The sequence below is a fragment of the Mastigoproctus giganteus genome, chromosome 11, assembly GCF_048544385.1.
Source record: "Mastigoproctus giganteus isolate SK-2022 chromosome 11, ASM4854438v1, whole genome shotgun sequence".
NCBI lineage: Eukaryota > Metazoa > Arthropoda > Arachnida > Uropygi > Thelyphonidae > Mastigoproctus > Mastigoproctus giganteus.
Genome location: NC_143585.1, coordinates 161,078,422 through 161,103,538, shown reverse-complemented (window position 1 = coordinate 161,103,538; position 25,117 = coordinate 161,078,422). Strand labels below are relative to the sequence as shown.

Sequence of the window (25,117 nt, the reverse complement as noted above, 5' to 3'; positions counted from 1 at the left end):
TTCCATTTATTACTACTCTGCCATCTCCCACTCAACCACCGTAGCAATATGGCCTTAGTTGCTAATGCTCCTAAAAGCCAAATAACAACAACCCACTCAACCATCCTTTTATCCATTGCAGCAACTTGCCCTTAATGCCATACTGCTCCAATTTGTACATGTGGAACAGTATCAAAAGCTTTTCCTGAAATCCAAGTATATGATATCAAAATTATTTTTTGCATCCAGGTCCTTTGTGACCACACCATAGTATGTACTCAAATTGGTCAGACAAGACTTAACCTTAAAAAACCCATGCTATGTTTGAACTATTAATGCTGTCTTGTGTAGGTGATTCTGCATTGCTTCTTTAACTGCTGACTTCATTATTTTCCCAGAACTAATTATAGATTGTTAAACTAACAGTCTATAATTATTTGTGTCACCCTTTGAACCCTATTGTGAATTGGGGATACATTTGCACATCTCCAGTTCATGGGGACCTCCCCTGAATCTAAGGATGCTCTTGTAATTATGGTTAAGGGTTTGCTAACTTCCCTCGCTGCCCCCATCAATATAACTGGATAGATTCCATCCACCCCAAGTGACGTTTTTATGTTTAACTTCAACAATTTCTCCTCCACTTTGCTCTCCATTATTACAAAATCATTTAGCTCCCTGTTAGAGTTAAGTAAACTTCTCTCCTCCTCCTCCTCTTCCTTACAGAATTCCTCATGTGTGAATGTAGATGCAAAATATTCATTCAGTTTATCAGTACTTGTACAGAATCATCAATAGTCGGACCATCTATGTTAAGTGGACCAATCTGATTCATCCTCTTTCTTCTAGAGTTTACATAAGTAAAGACGTCTTTGTTGTTTTTCTTTGCATACTTTGCCAATTTTCTTGTAATTAGCCTTCACTTGACTAACCTCCTTTGTGACTTGATTACAGATTAGTTTGTCTGCCATAAGATTCTCTGTCACCTGATAATTTATATGCATCCCATATAATTTTCTTCTTTGCCAAGAGCCTCGTTAGTTCATCTGACATCCATTTAGGTCTAAATCTTGAACAGTATTTCTCATCGGTGTGAAAAGCCTAGAGATAACAGAAGAGGAGAAAAGGCAGTATGTACTGGAACTTAAGAACAAGTTTGAGCTTCTGCAGACTGCTCAGGACCAAGATATCAACAAGGAATATTACAACTTTCTGAAAGTGATAAAGCCAAAGAAACCTATAGGTAAAAAGAAATCCAAAGAAGAAAAATTAGTCAAGAAACACTTGTCCTGATAGATTGAAGACAACAAATGAAGAGCAAGAAAACACTGACAAGGAGAATACTGAGTTATGCAAAGCCATTAGAAAGAGACTCAGAGAGGACATAAGAAGATTTAACACAAGAAAAGTAGAACAAGCATTAAGGGAAAACAAAGGACTTAAATCAGCAGCCATGAGCAGTAATACAGAAAGACAAATTATACTGAAACTGAAGAATAGCGATGGTGTGCTTATAAATAGCAGAGAAGGGATAATTCAAATAGCAGAAGACTACTATAGAGAATTATACAAGGAGCGAGGGAATGATGCCAGCAGTGGGGAAGATGGATTGCAAATTAGAAACACATACGACATACCCGATATTCTTCCTGATGAGGTAGAACATGCATTGAAGAAAATGAAGAATCAGAAAGCCCCGGGGGAAGATGAAGTTACTGTAGAGTTGTTAAAATTGGGAGGAAGAGACATAACACAAAAACTGGCAAGGCTCTTCACAAAGTGCATTAGAAAAGGTGTGATGCCTAAGCAGTGGAATAATGCAATCATAGTTTTGCTGCATAAGAAAGGAGATAAATCAGAAATTGGAAATTATAGACCAATTAGCTTGTTATCCCACATCTACAAGTTGTTCACAAGGGTCATTACTAACAGATTAAAAAGAATACTTGATGAGAATCAACTGAAAGAGAAAGCTGGCTTTAGGACAGGATTCTCAACTATGGATCACCTTTACGTAATATCACAGCTAATGGAGAAAGCAAATGAATATAAAACACTATTATGCCTGGCATTTGTGGACTATGAAAAGGCATTTGACTCCATACAGCCAAACGGGCACTGTCTTTCCAGTGCCCGTTTCGGCACTGGAAAGACAAGACATAGATACCCCACATATTATGATTTTGAAGAAAATATATATGAGAATGCTACCTGCTTTATTAGACTAGACCAGGGGTCGTCAACCTTTTAATCCCTACTGCCCACTTTTGTATCTTTGTTGATGGTAAAATTTCCTTACCACCCACCGTGCTGCAGTAACTCAATTTAACCCCTTGTCCACGAGTATACTTTGAGAAGTGTCCGGTGAATTATTATCCATATTCAAAGTTTAGAGATGGAATTCAAAAGTAAATTGCAAAAGCATATTTTAAAAAGTCAAACTCATGAAGTTGTTAGCAATGTAATCAATATATGGAGGAAGAACAAAATATGTAACAACAGACAAAAACCCCCACCGCACACCATGAAAACTTGTATCGCCCACTAGTGCGCGGTAAGGACCAGATTGACAACCACTGGACTAGACAAAGAGTAGCAAATTTAAAATTGAGAAAGGAGTTCGACAAGGAGACACAATAGCTTTGAAGTTGTTTACTGCTGCCCTTTAGGAAGCTTTCAGAAGATTAGACTGATCGCAGAAAGGAGTCAATATGAATGGATAGTACCTAAACCATTTATGATTTGCAGATGACATTGTGGTCATAAGCCACGATCCCAAAGAATTAAGAGGAAAATCTTAATCACTTATGCAGAGTTTTGGACATTTTGGAGTAAGGATTTTGGACTAAAGATGAATATGGCTAAAACAAAAGTAATGATCAACAAGTATGCCACAGAAAGGGACATAATGATTGATGGAGCAGTAATTGAAAAGATGGAGTCATATACTTATCTGGGACAAGTTATTAGCTGTAATAATGATAAATGGCTGGAAGTCAAGAGAAGAATAAATTTTGGATGGATATCATTCAGGAAATATGGTCACATACTGAGGAGCAATATCCCAGTTTGTCTGAAACGTAAAATAATGAACCAATGTATACTACCCACCACGACTTACGGAAGTGAAACTTGGTCACTCACCAAAAGAATGGAAGAGAAGCTGAGAAGTACACAGTGAAGATTGGAACAAATATATTGGGAATGAGACTGTTAGATAAGAAGAGAAACACATGGATTAGGCAGCAAACTCAAGTAAAGGACATTCTTATCAAAACTAAAGAACTAAAATGGTCTTGGGCAAGACACATAGCTCAAAGACATGATGACAGATGGACTAAGAAAATAACAGAATGATACCCAAGAGGAGCTAGAAGAAAGCCTGGAAGACAACGGCTGAGACGGATAGATGAAATTCATGAGTGTGGGTAGTAAATGGATGGCCATTGCACAAAACAGAAGGAACTGGAAAGTTGCTGGAGAGGCCTTCCGTCTGCAATTAATCTTGCAAGATTAATTCCTCGAAGGCTTCCCATTTAGAATTTGCTGTTTTAAACATCATCAGTTGTTCCTATTGTATAGAATTTAAAAACTGTCTGAGACCACTATAGTCTCCTTTACAAAAACCATTGCCTTTACCCTTGATGCTAGTTATAGCTTTTAAGTAAATCCCACATCAGTTGACTGTGACCACTGCCACCTAGTAGTTTCTTTATCTGCAAATTCTTAATGCATGAATAATCACTACTAATCCTAATCTCTCTCTCTCTCTCTCTCTCTCTCTCTCTCTCTCTCTCTCTCTGGTTGCCCCTCGAACATGTTGCTGTAGAAAACAGTCCTCTTATAAATCCACAAAATCTTGCTAGTGTGCAAGGGACCAACCCACAATGGGGGATTTTAACTTTGCAGATCCATATCTGCAAAGTTGAAATCCCCCATTACATTTATTTACAGTCCATTCTATTTCTCTGCACAACTGTTTGTTGTACTCATCATAGCCATTAGGCCTATAGGCCTAATGGCTAGGAATGGGTGCCATTAGGCACACATTCCTACTCTCATTTTTCCTTTCCCAGTGCTTATGTCATACAAACTAACTCAACATTGCACTGTCCACCCATATCAACTGGATGCACTTCCTTAGATTTTATGTGTTTTTTAAATACCACCATAACCACTCCTCCCTTCCTACCCTGTGAATCCATTCTGTACACATTGTACTTGGCAAATTCCAATTCTGCAATGCCTATATTTGTGTGCACCATGTCCCTGATATCCCAAAAGTATCTGACTTTGATGTCTTGATCAGCACTTGAAATTCATCAAATTTATTTACTATACTTCTAGCATTGGTGTACATGCAAGTATACCTGTACCTATTCTTACTCTTAGTTACCCTAACACTGCCCATGTATTTACTTGTTCCATGATATCTTTATTGCAATCAGCGAAAATAAGTAAATTTTACATGTATGCCTGATGCAATGCCCATAACAGCAAAAATGCTAGGGGTTTAATATGATGCAATCACAAAGGAATTGGATGCAGGGAATAACTTTGATATTATATACTTGGATCTTAGAAAGGCTTTTGATACTGTTGCACATGGAAGACTGCTGCACAAATTGGAGCAGGGTGACATTGGAGGCAAATTGCTGCTGTGGATCAAGGGGTGGCTGAGGGGGAGAAGACAGAGAGTGGTAATCAATGGACACTGCTCGTCGTGGACTAATGTTATTAGTGCAGTCCCGTAGGGCTCATTGTTGGGTCCATTATTGTTTTCTGTGTTCATAAATGATATTGATGATGGTATATCAAGCTTAATGTCCAAGTTTGCAGACGATACAAAGGTAGGCAGGGTTGTCAAGGACATTACTGACACTATGCTGCTGCAACAGGATCTGGAAAGGTTGAGCAGATGGGCTGAGAGGTGGGAAATGAAGTTTAACATTGACAAATGTAAAGTACTACACATGGGAAACAGCAACCCCAGAGCAACGTATCAACTCTGTGGTACTACACTGACAGTGGTAGAGAATGAAAGGGACCTGGGGGTGGTTGTGCAGTTCTCTGAAGTTCTCTGAGCAGTGCAGACGGGCTGCAAGAGTAGCTCATGGTGTATTGTCAATGATATATAGGAATTTTTCTAGCAGGGATAAGGAGGTGATTATTCCCTTGTATAAGGCAATGGTCAGGCCACACCTAGAGTACAGTATACAGGTCTGGAGGTCTCATTTCAAGAAGGATGTAGAGCTGCTGGAACGAGTACAGAGAAGGGCAACAAGATTAGTGAATGGAACAAAGGGGTGCTCTTACGAAGAAAGGCTTAAGTTTTGCAAATTACAGTGTCTGGAGACTAGGCACCGGCGAGGTGATCTGGTCATCATCAGCCATTTTTAATCCACTGCAGGATGAAGGCCCCTCCAGCAACTTTCCAGTTCCTTCTGTTTTGAGCACTGGCCATACATTTACTACCCACAAACTCATGAATTTCATCTATCCCTCTCCGCCTTTGTCTTCCAGGTTTTCTTCTAGCTCCTCTTGGATACCATTCTGTTATTTTCTTAGTCCATCTGTCATCATGTCTTCGAGCTATGTGTCCTGCCCAAGACCATTTTAGTTCTTTTGTTTTGATAAGAATGTCCTTTACTTGAGTTTGCTGCCTAATCCATGTGTTTCTCTTCTTATATAACAGTCTGATTCCCAATATGATTCGTTCCATTCTTCGCTGTGTAGTTCTCAGCTTCTCTTCCATTCTTTTGGTGAGTGCCCAAGTTTCACTTCCATAAGTCATGGTGGGGAGTATACATTGGTTCATTATTTTACGTTTCAGACAAACTGGGATATTACTCTTCGGTATGTGACTATATTTCCTGAATGCTATCCATTCAAAATTTATTCTTCTCTTGACTTCCAGCCATTTATCATTATTACAGCTAATAACTTGTCCCAGATAAGTATATGACTCCACCTTTTCAATTACTGCTCCTTTAATCATTATTTCCCTTTCTGTGGCATACTTGTTCATCATTACTTTTGTTTTAGCCATATTCATCTTTAGTCCAAAATCCTTACTAACTGTGCATAACTGATTAAGAATTTCCTCTAATTCTTTGGGATCGTGGCTTATGAACACAATGTCATCTGCAAATGTTTGTTATGTTTGTTATTTTGGGTGTTAGGAGCATTAGCAACTAAGGCCATATTGCTCCGGGATATGCAGTGGTCATTCCCTGACCTTTCTGCATCCTCCGTATTTGGTGGTGACGGGCTCGAACCCCGGTCTGATCAAGAAGCGTGTGCTACGCACTGCTGCTCCTTCCCACCTGGCTACCGAGGCGCCTCATCTGCAAATAGTAAATGGCTTAGGTACTCTCCGTTCACATTGACTCCTTTCTGCGACCAGTCTAATCTTCTGAAAGCTTCCTCAAGGGCAGCAGTAAACAGCTTCGGAGATATTGTGTCTCATTGTCAAGGCCTTGTCTTTCCAGTGCCCGAAACATTGCCTTATGCTGTATGGAGTCAAATGGCTTTTCATAATCCACAAATGCCAGTCATAATGGTGTTTTATATTCATTTGCTTTCTCCATTCGCTGTGATATTACGTGAAGGTGATCCATAGTTGAGAATCCTGTCCTAAAGCCAGCTTGCTCTTTCGGTTGATTCTCATCAAGTATTCTTTCTAATCTGTTAGTAATGATCCTTGTGAACAACTTGTAGATGTTGGATAACAAGCTAATTGGTCTATAATTTCCAATTTCTGATTTATCTCCTTTCTTATGTAGCAAAACTATGATTGCATTATTCCACTGCTTAGGCGCCACACATTTTCTAATGCACTTTGTGAAGAGCCTTGCCAGTTTTTGTGTTATGTCTCTTCCTCCCAATTTTAACAACTCTACAGTAACTTCATATTTTCCCGGAGCTTTCTGATTCTTCATTTTCTTCAATGCATGTTCCTACCTCATCAGGAAGAATATCGGGTATGTCGTATGTGTTGCTACTTTGCAATCCATCTTTTCCCCACTGCTGGCATCATTCCCCTACTCCTTGTATAATTCTCTATAGTAGTCTTCTGCTATTTGAATTATGCCTTCTCTGCTGTTTATAAGTACACCATCACTGCACAAGTACATGGTGGGTAACCACCCAGGTGTGAACCAACGTAAGCAGGGGTCGAGGTGTGGCGACCACACCACATGGAGGAATGCCGCCCCTCTATGTTACCAGGCAGTACTAGGTGGTAGATGACTCTCATCAACCGGTGAAACACCACCACTTTGCTTATTGGAGGCTTGAAGTGGTGGAACCCATGTTTAGTCTCTAGAGCTAAGTTCCGGCCAACCCTTCCCTATCTCTTCCATCATGCAGTATGATTGATGATTTTTGAGGTTATGATAATGTCGTGGCGAGATCCAATATTCCTTACATTTCGAGGGTACAGCTCTAAAACGGTGTTCGCAGGCCGGCCGCTAGTTAGTACACCGGACTGAACCTATTGGTAACTCTCTAGGAAGCTTCCGGATCAGCTAGTGTATAATCTTGCTACCTCTACTCTGCCAGATAGTGACTGGAGGGAGTCCGAGTAGTGTGTATGCGGGGAGCATTGTCGAGGCCACGTTATGTCAAGGATCTGGGTATATTCTTACCACATGTACGCCATATCCAAAAATTTCATTACTTCATACAGCATGTCCCACCCACTCTTTCTTACTATTGAATACACAATGAATTGTCAAAATAATAGAGCAAGCTTATCTGCGAAAAGATCTAAACTCCCAAGGACTTCCTAATTCATTTCACAAATATACGTGGTCTCAATTCTAATCTCAACGATGTCCATTTCCACTTGCAGTCTTCCAAACCCCATGTACTTTTTCTGACTGAATCTCAGTTATCAGTTGATTCAACTACTGCTCATCTCAGATGTCCAAATTATTTGCTGTATGATTCCTTTCGCCTCAACGGTGGTACTTGTGCATATGTCCGTTCTGATATTCCCTGTCAGAGACTTGGCAATTTGGAATCTCCTCTCTTTGATCTTCTCTGGCTTAAAATCTCTCTACCTCATTGTGTAAAATTCATCTGTTGTCTCTACCGTTCTCCCAACTCCACTAATCACTTGGAGCTCTTTGACTTCCTCTCCTTGCAACTTGACTTTCTCCAGTCCAACTTTCCTAACAGTGAGGTAATTTTCCTTGGTGATTTTAACGTTCACAACTCCAGCTGGCTTCCATTTTCTAGTCACACCGACCCAGCAGGTCAAGATGCTGAGGCTTTTGCAATTACTAATGACCTAGCACAGATTGTTCATTTACCTACAAGAATACCAGACAATCCTAATCATACAGCCAATATGCTTGATCTTTTTCTCACAAACAACCCTTCTAAGTACAAGGTTGAAGTGAGAGGTCCTTTAGGCACTTCAGATCACAACTTGGTGATTGTCTCTTCTCCAATGGAACCTTTATCTCATGGCTATTCCCAACCTCGTATTGTTTGGCATTACAAGAATGCAAAATGGGATGGCCTGCGAGACTTCTTTTCTTCTTTTCCTTGGTCTGATTACTGTTTCAAAACTTCTGATGTCAACGTTTGCTCAGATCGTGTCAGTGAAATTATTCTTGCAGGAATGGAATCCTTTATCCCACACTCCACTTTAAAACCTCGTCCTTTATCTAAACCTTGGTTTTCCAATAAATGTGCTAAGGCTGTCTAATGGTAGCCGAGCATTCTGGTCTCTTGCCAAAGCTATTGGCCGCAACTTTTGCCCATCTCTGCTCCCACCTCTGTCCAAACCAGATGGTTCTGTTGTCACTTCAGCCAAGGATAAAGCTGACCTGCTAGCATCCCATTTTTCTTTGAGCTCATGTATTAATGATCTTGGTAAAACACCTCCCACCATTCCTAACACGCTCCATTCAATGCCTCCTGTGGTCTTCCGTCAAAAGGATATCAGAAGGATTTTGATGAATCTTGATGCTAAGAAAGCTCCAGGTCCTGATGGTATTTCTCCACTCGTTCTCAAAACCTGTGCTCCTGAACTTACTCCTATTCTTTGCCGCCTTTTTTCACTTTCTTATTCCAAAGGTGTTTTTCCTTCTGCTTGGAAATTTGCTCATATCCAGCCAGTTCCTAAAAAGGGTGACAAATCTTTCCCATCCAATTATCGTCCCATTGCAATTACTTCTACTCTTTCTAAAGTAATGGAGAAATCAATTAACCGCCAACTCTTAAACTACCTAGAAACCTTCCGTCTGATCAACGATCGCCAGTATGGATTCTGTCAGTGTCGATCCACTGGTGATATTCTGGCTTATGTTACCCATTTATGGACTAATTCAATGGAAAGGTTCGGTGAAACACAAGTAGTTGCTCTTGACATCTCAAAGGCTTTTGATCGTGTTTGGCATAAAGGTCTTCTAAACAAACTTCCATCTTATGGTTTGCCAACTGTTTTTAGTAATTGGTTATCCAGTTTTCTCTCTGATCGCTCACTGAGGGTGATGGTAGATGGCTCTCTGTCTTCTATCTTCTCCACTAATGCCGGTGTCCCCCAAGGTTCAGTTCTTTCCCCCACTCTTTTCCTCTTGTATATCAATGACCTTCTTCCATTGACTGGAAATCCTATCCATAGTTTTGCCGATGATAGCACATTGCATTCAACTTTCCATTTTGAGAAACCTTGTCCAGCTCAATCAGCTTCAAGTTCTCGAAAATCTGCTGCCAATTCCTTAAATGCCGATCTTCAGGTAATTCTCCAGTGGGGCAAAGACAACTTTGTTGATTTCAACCCTTCTAAAACTCAATCTTGTCTTATATCTCGCAAAAAGGATTCTTCTGCTCCTATGCTTATCTTTAGTGACACTCCGATTTCTAGGCAAAATGATATATCTCTTTTGGGGATTACCCTGACTTCTAATCTCTCTTGGCACAAGCACATTACAAATATTGCTTCCTCTGCATCTAAAAAACTTGGTTTTCTCTTTCGCTCTCGGCGTTACTTTTCTCCCAAACAGCTGCTCACTCTGTATAAATCGCAAATCCGCCCTGCCATGGAATATTGTTCCCACATCTGGGGTGGTGCCCCCAAAACCTCTCTCAGGCTTCTTGATTCCATTCAGAAGAGGGCAGTTAGGTTAATTAATGATTCATCTCTAACAGAGTCTCTCCACTCGCTGTCTCATAGACGCACTGTTTCTGCTGCATGCCTCTTCTACAGATACTTCCATGGGCACTGTTCTTCTGAATTGGCTTCTATAATTCCCGCTCTCTCTTTCAAAACAGTCCGAACACGTGCCGCCACCAGCCAACATCCATTTACTGTCCAACTTCAAACCCACAGAACTAACTTTTCATCTTCCTGATTTATTCATTCAACTGCCGTTTTCTGGAACAACCTTCCTTCATACATATTTCCTGAAAATTACAATCTACAGAAGTTCAAGTCCAATATCAACAAATATCTTCTTTCGTCTTCTCAACCTCCAACCCAAGCACGGTACTAAGTACTATAGGTTCTAATACCTCTCGTGTTTGGGGTTCTCATAAAAAAAAAAAAAAAAAAATTTACTGCTCATGGCTGCTGATTTAAATCCTTTGTTTTCCCTTAATGCTTGTTCTACTTTTCTTGTGTTAAATCTTCTTATGTCCTCTCTGAGTTTCTTTCTAATGGCTTTGCATAACTCAGTATACTCAATTTTCTCCCTGTCAGGGTTTTTCTTGCTTTTCATTTGTCGTCTTCGGTTCATCATGACAAGTGTTTCTTGACTAATTTTTTCTTCTTTGGATTTCTTTTTCCCTATAGGTTTCTTGGGCTTTATCACTTTCAAAAAGTTGTAATATTCCTTGTCAATATCTTGGTCCTGAGGTTTGCAGAAGCTCGAACTTGTTCTTAAGTTCCAGTACATACTGCTTTTTCTCCTCTTCTGTTATCTCAAAGACCTTTGTATTATTTGCTCGAGTCAGTTTTTTTTCCTTTCCTTTCCTACATCTATATCAAGTGTACATCTTACCATTCTGTGATCACTTCCAACATTTACCTTATTCAAGACGGTAACATCATTCACAATATATCTTCTGTTAGTGAGGATGAAGTCTATTTCATTAGTAGTTAATCCATTTGGACTCTTCCATGTCCACTTTCTGTTCACCCTTTTCTTAAAAAAAGTGTTCATTACCGACAGTCCTTGAGATTCTGCAAATTCCACAAGTATTTCACCTCTTTCATTTCTTTCACCAATTCCAAAATTTCATATAGTACCCCCTTTTTTGTCTTTTGCACTGTTTTGTCTTTTTCCAACCTGAGCATTGAAGTCTCCCATAATAATAGTGTAGTGGGTTTTCTGCTCATCTAGAAGACTCAATTTCGGTGTACATTTCTTCAACCTCTTCATCATCATGGCTCGATGTTGGTGCATAAATCATTATAATCTTTAGCTCGTACCTCTTAAAAATCTTGAGTATTAGTCTTGACACCCTTGGTGATGTACTTTTGAATTCCAAAATGTTGTTTTTAAAATCTTTATGGACCAGAAACCCAACTCCACCTTCACTCCTTTCACTATTTCCATTGGTGTACAGCAGATTTCCACTTGATAAACTTATAAGTGATTCATTTCTTCTTCTTGTTTCAGCCAAACCAATGATATTCCAATTCACATTTTCTAATTCCTTTTCCAGCTCTAATATCCTGTCTTCACCGATGAGTGATCTTACATTATAACAGGCCAGGTTCAGTTTCCGTGCATGGCAGCCTGGTCATACCCAGAGATTCTTAGCACCCTCTGCTTCCAATCTGATCCTCTCGCTGCCGTAAGAGGGAGAGTGAAAGCTGCTGGGGACTGAGGGCCATTTGTATTGTTGTGCTGTCATATGCTGGAGGGTTTGGTCTTTTCCTCTTCATGCTGACCAGGCGTCTTGAAGAGAACCACTCTACACGTTCGCTGCCACCTAAGTGACGTAACAGGGCTTACCATTGAGAAGGTGTGCATGATTTGATTTTAGGGAGGCAGGCCAACTGGACTTCTCCTAAATCTTCTGTAATAGAGAGATATTGGATCCATCAGTGTTTTAGGCTGAGTGTCTGATAACACACACAGGATACCTGTTCCCCTCTAAGCCCCTGATAGAGGTGTATAAAGTCTTGAATGGTTTGAGCATGCTCAATGCCGATAGGATTCTTCCTCTTGCTCAGAATAATCACCTGAGAGGGCATAAATTCAGATTGAGGAAAGACAGATGTAGGATAGATGTATGGAAATTTGCCTTTAGCCAGTGGGTAGTTGATTGGTGGAACAGACTCCCATCCCTTGTTGTGGAAGTTGATAGCCTAAATAAATTTAAGGCTCAGCTGGATAGGTATTTCTAATGAATGGAGGGGTGAAATGGAAGTGGTTTTTTTTTTTTTTTTTTTCTTGGCTGATGCTGCATAAGCTCGCTTTCTTGCATGCATCATATGCCTCTACTAATGCTAATGGTTTGAATATAAAAGGTGCAATATAGCCAAAGAAGCTCTTGTGTCAAAAAATCTAAACAATGACAAGATTTGAGCTCCAACAAAAATTTCTGCTTTGATTTTTTCATATATAAATGATGACAATTTAGTGCAAATATACTTAAAACAACTTCCTTCATTATTCAGAGCTTGGATAAACTGTTTCATTAAAACTGTGCTGGGCAGGAAAAGTGTGGCCACTCTTTTTTTGAATAATGTTTTGCTTCTTGCTCACCTAGCCCATTTGCACAGAAGGCAAAGCATATTTGTGTAACCAAGTTCTTTGCTGAGTAGCAGACCAATAACTGTGAAATTCCCACATGCCTACCAGCCATGAACCTTGTACTGAATTTTTTCCAAAAACACCATAACATTTTTGTGAAGTTTTTCTACTCTTTAGCTTTAAGTAATATGTGTAATGCTTCATCCATGTCTGTCTTTCCATCCATCTGCATGTAATAACTCAACTCTTAATGGATGAATTGTCATAAAATTTTATACTTGGCTCTTTTAGAAAAATTTTGTCCCAAATTTCATTGTAATTGGGCCAACAGAAATGTAACAGTTATTTCATTCCCCATTCATCTGCATGTAATAAGTCAACTCACAGTAAGTGGATTTTCATGAAATTTCTTCTTTGGTTCTCTTGGAACAATTTATTGAACCTTTGCAAATTTCAGTGAAATTGGACTGATAGAAATCTTGTAATTCTTATTTTTTTCTTGTGTATCACGTAGGCTATCCATGTATAGACTGTAACATATAATTGCATTACACTTACTTGCATATAAAATATTTTTGCATAAGAAATAAAAATTGGAAACTGTTTCTTATATTGTTATTACAAATTTGTTTGATTATTTAACCAAACAAATTTGTATGTAGTTGCATTACACTTATTTCCTTACCCAAGCTGAGTTGAATTTCACGTTTTCTAACACCTAATTAAACAAGTTTTTTTTTTTTTTTTTTTCTAAAAATATATTTAATTTAAGTGAAAAGTAAAGAAAATCACAACATTCATGCTGTGTTTTCCAGTCTATGCTTATGTTTACTTTTACGAATGCACTGGCTAATTGTTTTCATAAAGGTTGATAAGGTGTTTAATTTTTCTACATTTTTAATTCTACATTTAACCAATAGTTTTTCATAAATTGAAGATGTTTATTGAAGATGTGTCCCACCATAGACACAAATACAATGTAATACATGCAACATATCTATGTTACCATGTTACATAAATGCATGTTATAACAATGCCGTTACTTGTGTTGTAAAGCAACTGCAAGCAGCCTACAGTCGGTTGCATGATTTTGAATCAGAAACACTGCACACATAAGTTAAACATATTTTAAGTATTTACCCAGTGATGGCATAAAAAGGGAAGGACTGCACTCTTAGATAACAAGGTTATCAAGGACTTGTCCAATAAGCTCTTGCAAAATGAAATATCAAAGAAGTACGAAATATTACAATCACAAGTGTCACGAATCAAAACAAATCAGGAGGCAGTCATGTAGAAATTTATAGGAAATGCTAATCTGAGCAAGAAACAACAAAGGGAATCAAACAGAAGATGTCGACGAAGCCATGTTTCATTGATACACCCAATTTCCACATCCAGTGGAAATTGGGTGTATCAATGAAACAAGAAACTTGATGTACAAGGAATATTTAATCGACATTGGATTGATCAGTGGCGTCAATGCTGAATGATTCAATTCCAAAAACTACATGGTCAAAAGCAAGATCATGAGAAGGAGGCAGTGAGTGGAGCATTGGCTGCGCATTGTTTGGCTTGACAACCATGAGCACTACGAAGCAGAAGACATTTATAATTGTGATGAAATGGGGGAGTCTATTATCATGCACTCCTAGATGGTCTCGTGTTTGCAAATGAAAAACCACATGGAGCCATGGTGAGCAAAGAAAGAGTAACAGCCCTCGTTACATGCAACTGGACAGGAATAGATAAGAGAAAGCTGACCATCATTGGTAAATCAGCCAACCCAGTATGCCTGTATGGAGTGCAGTCAGTAGCAATGAAATATGTGTCCCACTGCAGTACCTGGATGACTTCTTCTATATTTAAAGAGTGGCTCATAGAATTTGACAAAGACACGGCTAGGCAAAAGCATAAGGTGTGTCTCCTCCTAGATAGTTGCAAAATTCCACAAAACTGATGTTAAGACCCAAGGCATGGAAATTATTTTTTCTTCCTCCAAACACGACCAGCTCCATACAACCATTAGATCAAGGAATTGTTAAAAATTTAAAACACTATTACCTTAGTAGTATGATGAGAAAGATTATTTTCCATATTGACAGCATGAGATTCTAGTAGTGGATCAAAACTTGTAATGTCCATTACAAGTTTTTATGCATAGACTGGTTAAAACTAAAACAATCCGGAATTGTTTTATGTCCAGCCTCACTGCTGATGTGTCTGGGATTTTCAAAGGAGGACATGGCCGAAAACATGGATAAGGATGTATACAGAAGATACATAGAGGTAAACAGCAATGCACCAGCAGAAGGGGAGCTTGTGGATAAGGAATTATATGTGGGCTCAGAAACAAGGAAAATGAAGTAGAAGAGGAGGAAGAAGCTGTTACTGACACGTCATGTACAACTGTGATGGAAGTGCTAGACACCCTTAGGAATCTCTTCTGTACTAGAAGACTGCTTCAATTGGGCAATTCTGTGACCACTTTATAAAGTGGCATAAGAGCAGAAATATGTGAACCACTAAGGAAAACCTTTTTTTTTTTTTCATTTTTTTTAAATGGTATACAAAAGAGACCATCAGCTGTTCATACTGAGAACATTTTGGTTTCAGTACTGTACAAGTTCCTTATGGGAAATTGGATGTTAATTTGAAAACTTATTGCATGTCATTTAGCTACTTTGTGGACAGTGGACAGTGTATTATTATACACATTACTAGCTGTTTTAGTGGGTTTACTTATAGTTACTGTAAAGTATTTGTGTTTTTTCTGCAATAAACGAAAAGATATGAAAAATTTCTTTATTTATGCAATAAATATATTAATCTATCATTAATATATTTATTGCATAAATAAAAAGCATGCAAATGTTGGCAGTATCTTCCACGAATGTCTTCTGTACATACATATGGAAGACATTCGTGTAAGATACTGCCAACATTTGCATTGTTGGTGCTGCTTCAACTTTTGGCCTCAGGTCCTGTAAGGGCTGTCGCATATTTTACTTTGAAAAAATTGCTGTGCAATTAAGCATTATGGACTGTACCATATATCATAGCTGAAGCACTGGATATTATGTTTTTTGCTGTGCACTGATTGGAGGAATGAATGGGAATGTGGCAGATGTGCAATTCGGTTCATACATAAGACATTCTTTTTTGCCTTTTTTAATTTTTTTAATAAGTTGTGAATTATTACTATTTGCTAATGCACCTGAAATGTAACATACCATGTACATTAAATAACTTGTCTTTTAAGTGTGCTGAATGGGGTACAGGAATGGATGCAAACCTGTTTCTGTTACAAAGGACAACTCATTTGAGGCTTTGCTTCAATGAGTCAATAAATAGCATCCACTCTGTTGGTTGGTAGAAAATTCCAAAAAAGTTCAAACTGCATGAACGTTGTTGCAATGTATCATTGAGCTTCTTCAGAAAAAGTGCAAACCAGTTTCTTTAAACAATGCCTGTACCACGAAAAGACTATTCCTGGGGCCAGCTTCTTGGATTTCAGCCTTGACCCTGAAAGCTCTGCGGTCTCTTAAAATCTCTAACACAAGATAATAGATTCACCTTGTTTAAACAGCATAGTCCAGAGTTGTGTATTTCTTTGCCCTACTACTTCACATAAGATCCTGACATCTGTGATCTAGAGGATGATCATCTGGGATCATCCTCTAGATCACAGATGTCAGGATCTTATGGAATATATTCAAGAAAAACTGAGGTGGCATTGCTAGTTAGGTCCATGGGATGCTATCCTTAAAGCTGGAGTAACATTGTTGGGGTACATGGTGCTCTATTTATTCTACACGTGATAACCTGTTACATATACAGAACACAAGTAGCAGTCATTAACGTGTTCCCTCTACACCTTGGAGATGTCAAATGTTGTGGCCTTTTTGCCACATTTCCACTATTGCCTTCCACATGTATGACATTTTACGGGGGAGGGAATGAACTTTTTATCATGATCACCTAATTTAATTCCAAAATATGCAGCCCATACATTAACAAATGATGCTACATCATGTCTTTGTTTTGTAACAATGTACTCATAGTTACCGCAATAAAATATATTTGGATTGTTCACACATCCATGATTTACCTTTGTCAAAACACAGGATATGAAAATGATGATATTACCTTTGTCAAAACACAGGATATGAAAATGATGTAAGAGGCAGATACCAATTAACATGACTGCATCAAAAAGTGACTGAAAGCAGAAGAAACACTTAACAGATTTATATGGCTACCTGCCTTGCAGGTTTCAACATGTCTAAAGACATCTATACACGTCTGTATCTTCAGTCCCAAAGGAAGTACTATGCACATCCTGTATACATGGAATGTATATCTCAGAAACAAGTCTTACTGTTTATAAAAAAAAACTGTACATTATAGATAAAAACAGTGGATTTTTAAAATTAGCTCTAAAAATATACCCAGAAACACCTTAAATTTCGGAAACATCAAGCTTTTATGCAGACTGATGTAATTGATGTTGGCATGCTGTTGCTTTGTGACATGCACCAGCCCACACTGCTGTTGTAACCACTGATCTTGCCCAAGAGTTAGGACTTCATATCTTACCACACTTGCCTTATTCTCCTCACCTGGGCCGACCGGGCTAGCCGAGTGGGTAAAGTACCTGCCCGGCAACCCAAAGGTCGCGGGTTCGATTCCCGCCTCGGGCTTGGATCAAAGTACTGCAAAAACCTTGGGAGGTGCAATATGGCCACAGAAGCCGATGCGCCAACAACTACCAAATCAAAAAAATCTCCTCACCTGGCATCTTCTGACTTCTTCTTTTCACAGCTGAAATAATTTTTGTGTGGAAAGCATTTTTTTTTTGATATTGCAGAGGTAATTTCTGCATGGTTTCAAGGGCAAAGTGAGACCTTCTACAAAAATGGCATAAGAAAGTACCACAAAACATGGAAGAAATATCTTTTTGAGGGGGACTGCATAGAAGTGGTATAATATATGTTCTAAATTTTAACCTTCTAGGACATGTAAAACATGGTCAGGAAAATATTTTTATACATTGAAACTCACCCCCTCTCGTACATTGAAATCGTGAATCTGATACACTCTTCCTCGTTCATTGAAATTGCGTTCTTGTTCTCTTTTAAAATATTTCAATCTCTCTTGGCTTTGGTAAGTATATCCTTTTGTGCTCTCTAACTTTTTGTTGTTGCTGTTCTCTGCACTCTTTCCTCGAGATCTTCACCCTTTCAAAAATGAGGTTGTTTCTAAACCTGTGCATAGTATTCTAGATGAGACCTAACCATTGCTTTGTAAAATGGGATAATCATCTCCTTACTCTTTTTGTGAAATTCCTGTATATGATAAATGTTTCCAGAACACTATGAACTGTTCTAGTAGCCTGTCTGTACTGCCCAGACAACTTCAAGTTGGACAGTACAATTACCTCAAATCTTTTTCATTATCAAGTACAGGGCCGTGTTAATGTTATGGACAAACCAGCCATGGGCGAGGGCCTCATCCAAAGAGGAGCCTCATTTTCAGTGTAAATATTTTCTAAAGTAGTGCTAAAAATTTCTAATAATAATAATAATTTTTATATATATATTAAAGGGGCCTCAAAGTTAAATATGGCCGTGGGCCTGTTACTTCCTTAATCCAGTCCTGATCAAGTACCTTTAGTTAGGTGACACTCAGATGGTGTGTCATTCTGGAATTATTGCTACTTAAGTGCAGTACCAAAGCATGATCTTTGAATGCACTGAATAGTTCATGATTTATTGTGCCCGAAGTTTCATCCTCTCATCTATCACTGAAATTCACCAGCAGCCGTCTTTTGTATGTTGATTGTAAATGATACACCTATCTTGGCAGCATTATTTATACCTCAGTGCTTTGAGCCACATTCTGCAATATTTGCATAACAAATTATCTGCATATATAGTAGTCATATTCTCTTGCATTTCATCCAGCCTAGCATATACAAAGGGTACTAGGAAAGTTTTGCAATATGACGCAACAATGAATCACAGGAAGCTGCTTGTTGCTGCATGTTGAGACATGTTCATACGTGCATAGTAGCCGCCGCACCAAGTCGATGGGCTCAGTTATTCATTAGTAGTGAGAGTGTAAAGTGCTTGCGATGGCATCGTGGTCACGAAATGAGATAAGGACAGTTTTGCGGTATAATTTCGTGCGTGGTTTAACCATAGACCAGTGCTTAGAAGAAATGACTCTTGCACTAGATGATGATTGTCCACATCGTACAACGATATTCAGGTGGTATAGAGAATTCCAAAGGGGAAATTTCACTCTGGAGGATTCTGAGAGGCCGGGAAGGCCACGAACGTCAGTTACGGAGGAAAACGTTACTGCTGTGAGGAAAATGCTTGACGAAAACAGGCGAGTGACCTACCAACAGATAGAGGATACTTTGGGCCTAAATGCACCAGCAATTCGTTCGATTCTGCAAGATCATTTGCACGTGAAGAAACTTTGTTTTCTCTGGGTGCCGCATCAACTGACTGAAGAGCAGATGACACGACGTGTGACTTGGTGCCGGGAGATGTTAAAAAAGTTTGATAAGGGACAATCTCGGTATGTGAACAACATCGTGACAGGTGACGAGACTTGGCTGTACTATTACGATCTGCCGACCAAGGCTCAAAACAAAGTTTGGGTCTTTGATGATGACGACACACCCGTAATTGTCAGAAAATCCCGATCTCTAAAGAAGAAAATGATAGCTGTATTTTTCAAATCGAGTGGAATTGTGGAACGTGTCGTTTTGGACACGCAGAAGACAGTCACAGCTAAGTGGTAAACTGAACAATGCCTGCCTAAAGTCATTGGATCTATGAAGAACCTGCGGCCAAAGTCAAGAATGGACACCTGGTACCTCCATCACGATAATGCTCCAGCTGACCGCGCCAAAGCCTGCACCGAATATTTGACCACGACAGGACTGAAACTTCTCGAGCACCCTCCCTACAGGCCAGACCTTGCTCCCTGCGACTTTGCACTGTTCCCGCATGTGAAAATGAAGCTAAAAGGGAGGCGGTTTTCCAGTGATGAGGACCTTCTACGGGCTTGGGACAACGAGTGTGCTTTACTCCCTAGTGAAATTTGGCAGAACTGGTTTAAAGATTGGTTTCGGAGGATGGAGAGGTGTATTGAATGTAGAGGAAATTACTTTGAAAAAATTAAATAAACAAAGCTGTATTGCAAAACTTTCCTAGTACCCTTTGTAATTAGTTAACTTGGTTTGATGTTTCAGTTCTGGTAGTTTCTAGAAAGGAACATTTTTCTTAAAGAAATCCCCTTTAGCAAATCTGCAGTAATGCTAGAAGATCATTAAAGATATGATTAACTACTTTTTTTTTTTTCTGTCTTCTTTTCTCTTGCATCTCACTACCCACTCATCCTAAAAGTATGTATCAGCTTTTGATGCAACAGTTCACATGTTGTTGCATTTTATATAAAAGAGTTTCATGAAAAATTTAGCAAATTTTAATTTAGTTTTTTAACATATAATACAAATACTAATTATAAATAATGATTACTACCAACAGGAACATCGGGGTCTCCTTAGCATCCATTATCCCATGGAACATGGTATTGTAAAAGATTGGAATGATATGGAAAGGATTTGGCAGTATATTTATTCTAAAGAACAGTTACAGACTTATCCTGAAGAAGTAAGACATTTGTTATGTTTATTATACTTTATATGCACTTTCAAGATATTTTATTCCTATTTGGTAATTCTTCTGCAAAAGAATTAACTAAAGAGCTTTTTAAAAAGTTCTGAATTTATTTGAGTAAATTCAGAGCTTTCATTCTAGAATTTATTGAAGTAAATTAAGAGTAAAAGCCCCATCACTGTGAGTAAAAACACTAAGTTGGATGCAAAATGTATAAAATATCTCACATTGTGAAGCGAGCCACTGTGAGTTCACAATATGAAATAATTTGTATTATACTTAGTTTGCATTTAGTACATATGCAAATGAGTCTTTTTCCAACTTCTGTATGTTGTTTTGTAATTATAAATTCTATTTTTAACTTGAACATTTATATTTGTGACTTGGCATACATGAATATTAATGGTTAATTTTTCTCTCCCTCATGGTTGATATTCTTATTGCTATAATAAAAGTACCATGTCTGTAATTGTGATAATTATTTTTTAACAGTTTTTGTAATGTGATTTCATAACCACATTCATAAGCTTTGTTTTTTTGTAAAAACCACTAATGAAAGATATTAGAACCTAGAGTACTTAGCAATGTGCATGGATAATTTGCATAACAAATTATGTGCATATATAGTTGTCATATTCTCTTGCATTTTGTCAGCAGCCTAGCATATAATTAGTTTACTTGGTTTGATGTTTCAGTTCTGGAAGTTTCTAGAAAGAAACATTTTTCTTAAAGAAAATCCCTTTGGCAAATCTTAATTTAATGCTAGAAGATCATTAAAGATATGATTGACTACTTTTTTTTCCCTGTCTTTTCTGTTTTGAGAAAATAAAAGAAGGTATATGTTGACATTATTAGACTAGAATTTCTGTAGATTGCAATGTTCAGGAAATCCATGTGAATGGATGTTATTACAGAAAACGTAAGTTGAAGGAATAAATGAGAAAGAAGAAAAGTTGATTTTGTGAGTTTGAAGTTGAAAATTAAAGGATGTTGACTGGTTGTGTTGTGAGTTCAGACTGGGTTGGGAGAAAGAGGGGGAATTATAGAAGCCAATTCAGAAGAACATTGCCCATGGAAGTAGCTAGAGAAAAGACATGCAGCAAAAACAGTCTGAGAGATAGGAAATTGAGACACTTTGTAAGAGATGGGCTATTAACTAGCTGCCCTCTTTTGAATGGAGTCTAGAAGCCTTAGAAAGGTTAAGAGATCACTACCCCAGATATGGGAACAATATTCAAGGTAGGGTGGATTTGAGATTTGTGCAGATTGAGAAGCTGTTTAGAAGAAAAATGTCAAGAGTGAAAGAGAAAACTCAGTTTTTTAGATGCAGAGGAAGCAATATTTGTGATATGCCAAGAGACAGATTGGAAGACAGTAATCCCTAATATAGATATATACATAGCAAGCTTATACAGTATCAGCCAAAAAAAAACAAAAACAAAGAAAAAAAACCCTTCCCATTTTGCCCATCTGGTCACTCCAAATGTTTGTTTCGTTCAACCTTAAATTTATGTAAGCTATCAACTTCCACAACAGATCTGTTCTAGCAATCAACTACCCGCTGGCTAAACGGGTAGTTCCGCACATCTGTTCTGCAACTGTCTTTCCACAATTCAAATCTATGTCCCTTCAGGTTCTTAGTCTGAGCAAGTGGAAGTATTCCATAAGTATTGAGCCTGCTCAAACCATTTAAGTCAGATGACTGTGCTGGTGCCTAGTCTCCAGACACTGTAATTTGCAAAACTTAAGCCTTTCTTAGTAAGCCCACCCCTTTGTTCCTCTCACCAAGCTTGTTGCCCTTCTCTGTACTCGTTCTAACAACTCTACATGTCTTCATCAAATGAGGCCTCCACACCTGTACGCAGTACTCAAGGTGTGGCCTGACCATTGCCTTGTACAAAGGGATAATCACCTCTTTGTCTCTGCTAGCAAAATTGCTATATATCATTGACAAAACTCCATGATCTGCTCTGGCAGCCCGTCTGCACTGCTCAAAGAACTTCATATCTGATTGAATAATTGCTTTTTCAATCCAGGTCAATCCATTTTCAATCCATTTCAATGCCAGGTCTTTTTCATTTTCCAACTTCTTGAGTGTAGTACCACACAGTTGGCACATTTCTCTTGGGTTACTGCTACTTATATGCAGTACTTTGCATTTTTCAATGTTAATTTTCAGTTACCACTTCTCAGCCCATCTGCCTAACGTTTCTAGATCCTGTTGCAGTAACATACTGTCTGTAGTGTCATTAACAAACCTACCAACCTTTGTATCATCTGCAATCTTGGACATTAAGCCTGATATATGTTCATCGATATCATTGATAAATACAAAAAACAACAATGGGCCCAGCACTGAACCTGGGGGGACTCCATTAATAACAATAGTCCATGTACAGCAGTGTCTATTTACTACCAGTCTCTACCGTCTCCCACTCAACCATCCCTTTATCCCAGTGGTTTTCAACCAGGGTGACACAACGACATTCCAGGGTTGCCACATAATTTGAGTTTAAGTTACTTAAACTTATTTTTTTAAAATGTATATATTTACCTCATTATAAAAACATGCACAGTATCTTTTTAATTTTGTGAGGATCTATAATTGATGTTTATTTAATACTTCTATATAAAGAATAAAATTATTATATATATATATATATATATATATATATATATATATAATTTGTATTATGAATCGTAATTTTGTTTATAGTTATATTATTGTAATAACTATCATATAACAAATATTTTTTAATATTAAATATATAAATACACAGAGAGAGAGAGAGAGAGAGAGAGAGAGAATCGGATCTAACAGGTAGAAAATTGAGCAGGATTGCCACAAAATAAAATGAATTACTTAAGGGTTCCATTATTAAAAAAAGGTTGAAAACCACTGCTTTATTCATTGCAGCAAATTGCTGTTAATGCCATACTGCACCAATTTGTACAGCAATCTTCCATGTGCAACAGTATCAAAAGCTTTCCAGAAATCCAAGTATATGATATCAAAATTATTTTTAGCATTCAGTTCCTTTGTGACCACATCACAGTATCCAATCAAATTGGTCAGACAAGACTTCCCCTTAACAAACCCATGCTGTCTGAACTATTACTGCAGTCTTGTCTAGGTGATCCTGTATCACATCTTTAACTAGTGGCTCCATTATTTTTCCCGGAACAAAAGTTAAATTAATAGGTCTATAATTATTTGTGTCACCCTTTGAATCCCCTTTGTGAAATGGGGGATATATTTGCACATCTCCAGTCCATGAGGACCAACCCTGAATCTAAGGATGCTCTCATAATTATGGCTAAGGATTTTCTAACTTCCCTCACTGCCTCCTTCAATATTACTGGTTAGATTCCATCCACCCCAAGTGCCTTTTTATGTATAACTTCAACATTACCTTCTCCACTTTGCTCTCAGTTATTTACAAAATCACTTAGCTCCCTATTAGAGTTTGATAAACTTCTGGCATTCCCCTCCTTGACTAACTTCTCGTGTGTGAATGTAGATGCAAAATACTCATTTAGTTTATCAGCTACTTGAGCAGGATCATCAATAGTCGAACCATCTATGTTAAGTGGACCAATCTTATTCATCCCCATCCTTCTACAGTTTACATAAGTAAAAAAACTCTTTGCTGTTTTTCTTTGCATCCTTTGCCAAAGATTTCTTGTAATCTCCCTTCGCTTGTTTATAGACTAGCTTATATCTGCCATAGGCTTCTGTGTTGCCTGATAATTTATATGCATCCCATTCACTTTTTTTCTCTGCCAGGAGCCTCATTAATTCATCTGACATTCATTTAGGCCTGAACCTTGAACAGTATTTATTTCTTAGCTGGTATGAAAAGCCTAGTAGCCTCCAAAATTAAGTTTAAAATTTAAAATTCCCATTTAAAATTCTCCGTTGGTAACATAATCAGTTGATCTCACTGTATAGAATTAAAAAACTGTATGAGACCACTGTTGTCACCTTTATGAAATCAAAAACCCTTCCCTTTACCCTTTATGGTAGTTACATCTTTAAGTATCCCACCTCAGTACACTGTGATCACTGTCACCTAGTGGTTCCTTTATCTGCAAATTCTTAATGCATGAATAATCAGATCAAGAGTATTACTCCATCTGGTTGCCTCTCGAACATGCTGCTGTAGAAATAAGTCATCCAATAAATCCATAAAAGTCTTTCTAGTGTGTGTGTGATCAACCCAAAAGTTCCAGTCTATATCTGGGAAGTTAAAATCCTCCATTACAAGAAATTCTGATTTACTGGCCCACTCTATTTCTCTGCACAACTGTTCATTGTACTCAACAGAGTCATTAGGCCTATAACACACATGTGTTTACTTGTTCCATGATGACTCCCAGCAGCTCTTGAAACCCCAGAAACTTGCTCTCTAGGCTGCTGCTCTTTACAATAGAAGCAGTGCAAGAATTACTTTCGCCTCTTCCTGCGGCTACCGTTATTCTTTTAGTCTATGAATCCACCCAACCTAGCAGTTTTCCGACCCACCTAACACTGCCTCGATGCCATCAGCAAATGTTCTTGCACCCTTTCTATTTAAGTGTATCCCATTCCTGTAGAAGCAGTCTCTCCTGTTGACAAGCACAGACCACACTGAAAAAAATTCTACCCCGTTAATCTTGTACAATCTCTCCAAGGCCTAATTGATTGACAAGGTTTTCATCCTATACTCCCTCCTATTGTGA

General features: G+C 38.2%; 1 protein-coding gene across 1 annotated transcript in view; it reads left to right on the top strand.

Annotated features, from left to right (window-relative positions):
- The window catches only part of Arp1 (Actin-related protein 1), a 341,295-nt gene that overhangs the window by 102,083 nt on the left and 214,095 nt on the right, over positions 1 to 25,117 (top strand). The window contains exon 4 of the mRNA XM_090385032.1: positions 20,264 to 20,389. Within this exon, the coding sequence (XP_090241158.1) occupies positions 20,264 to 20,389 (126 nt within the window). The remainder of the gene's footprint in view (positions 1 to 20,263; positions 20,390 to 25,117) is intronic.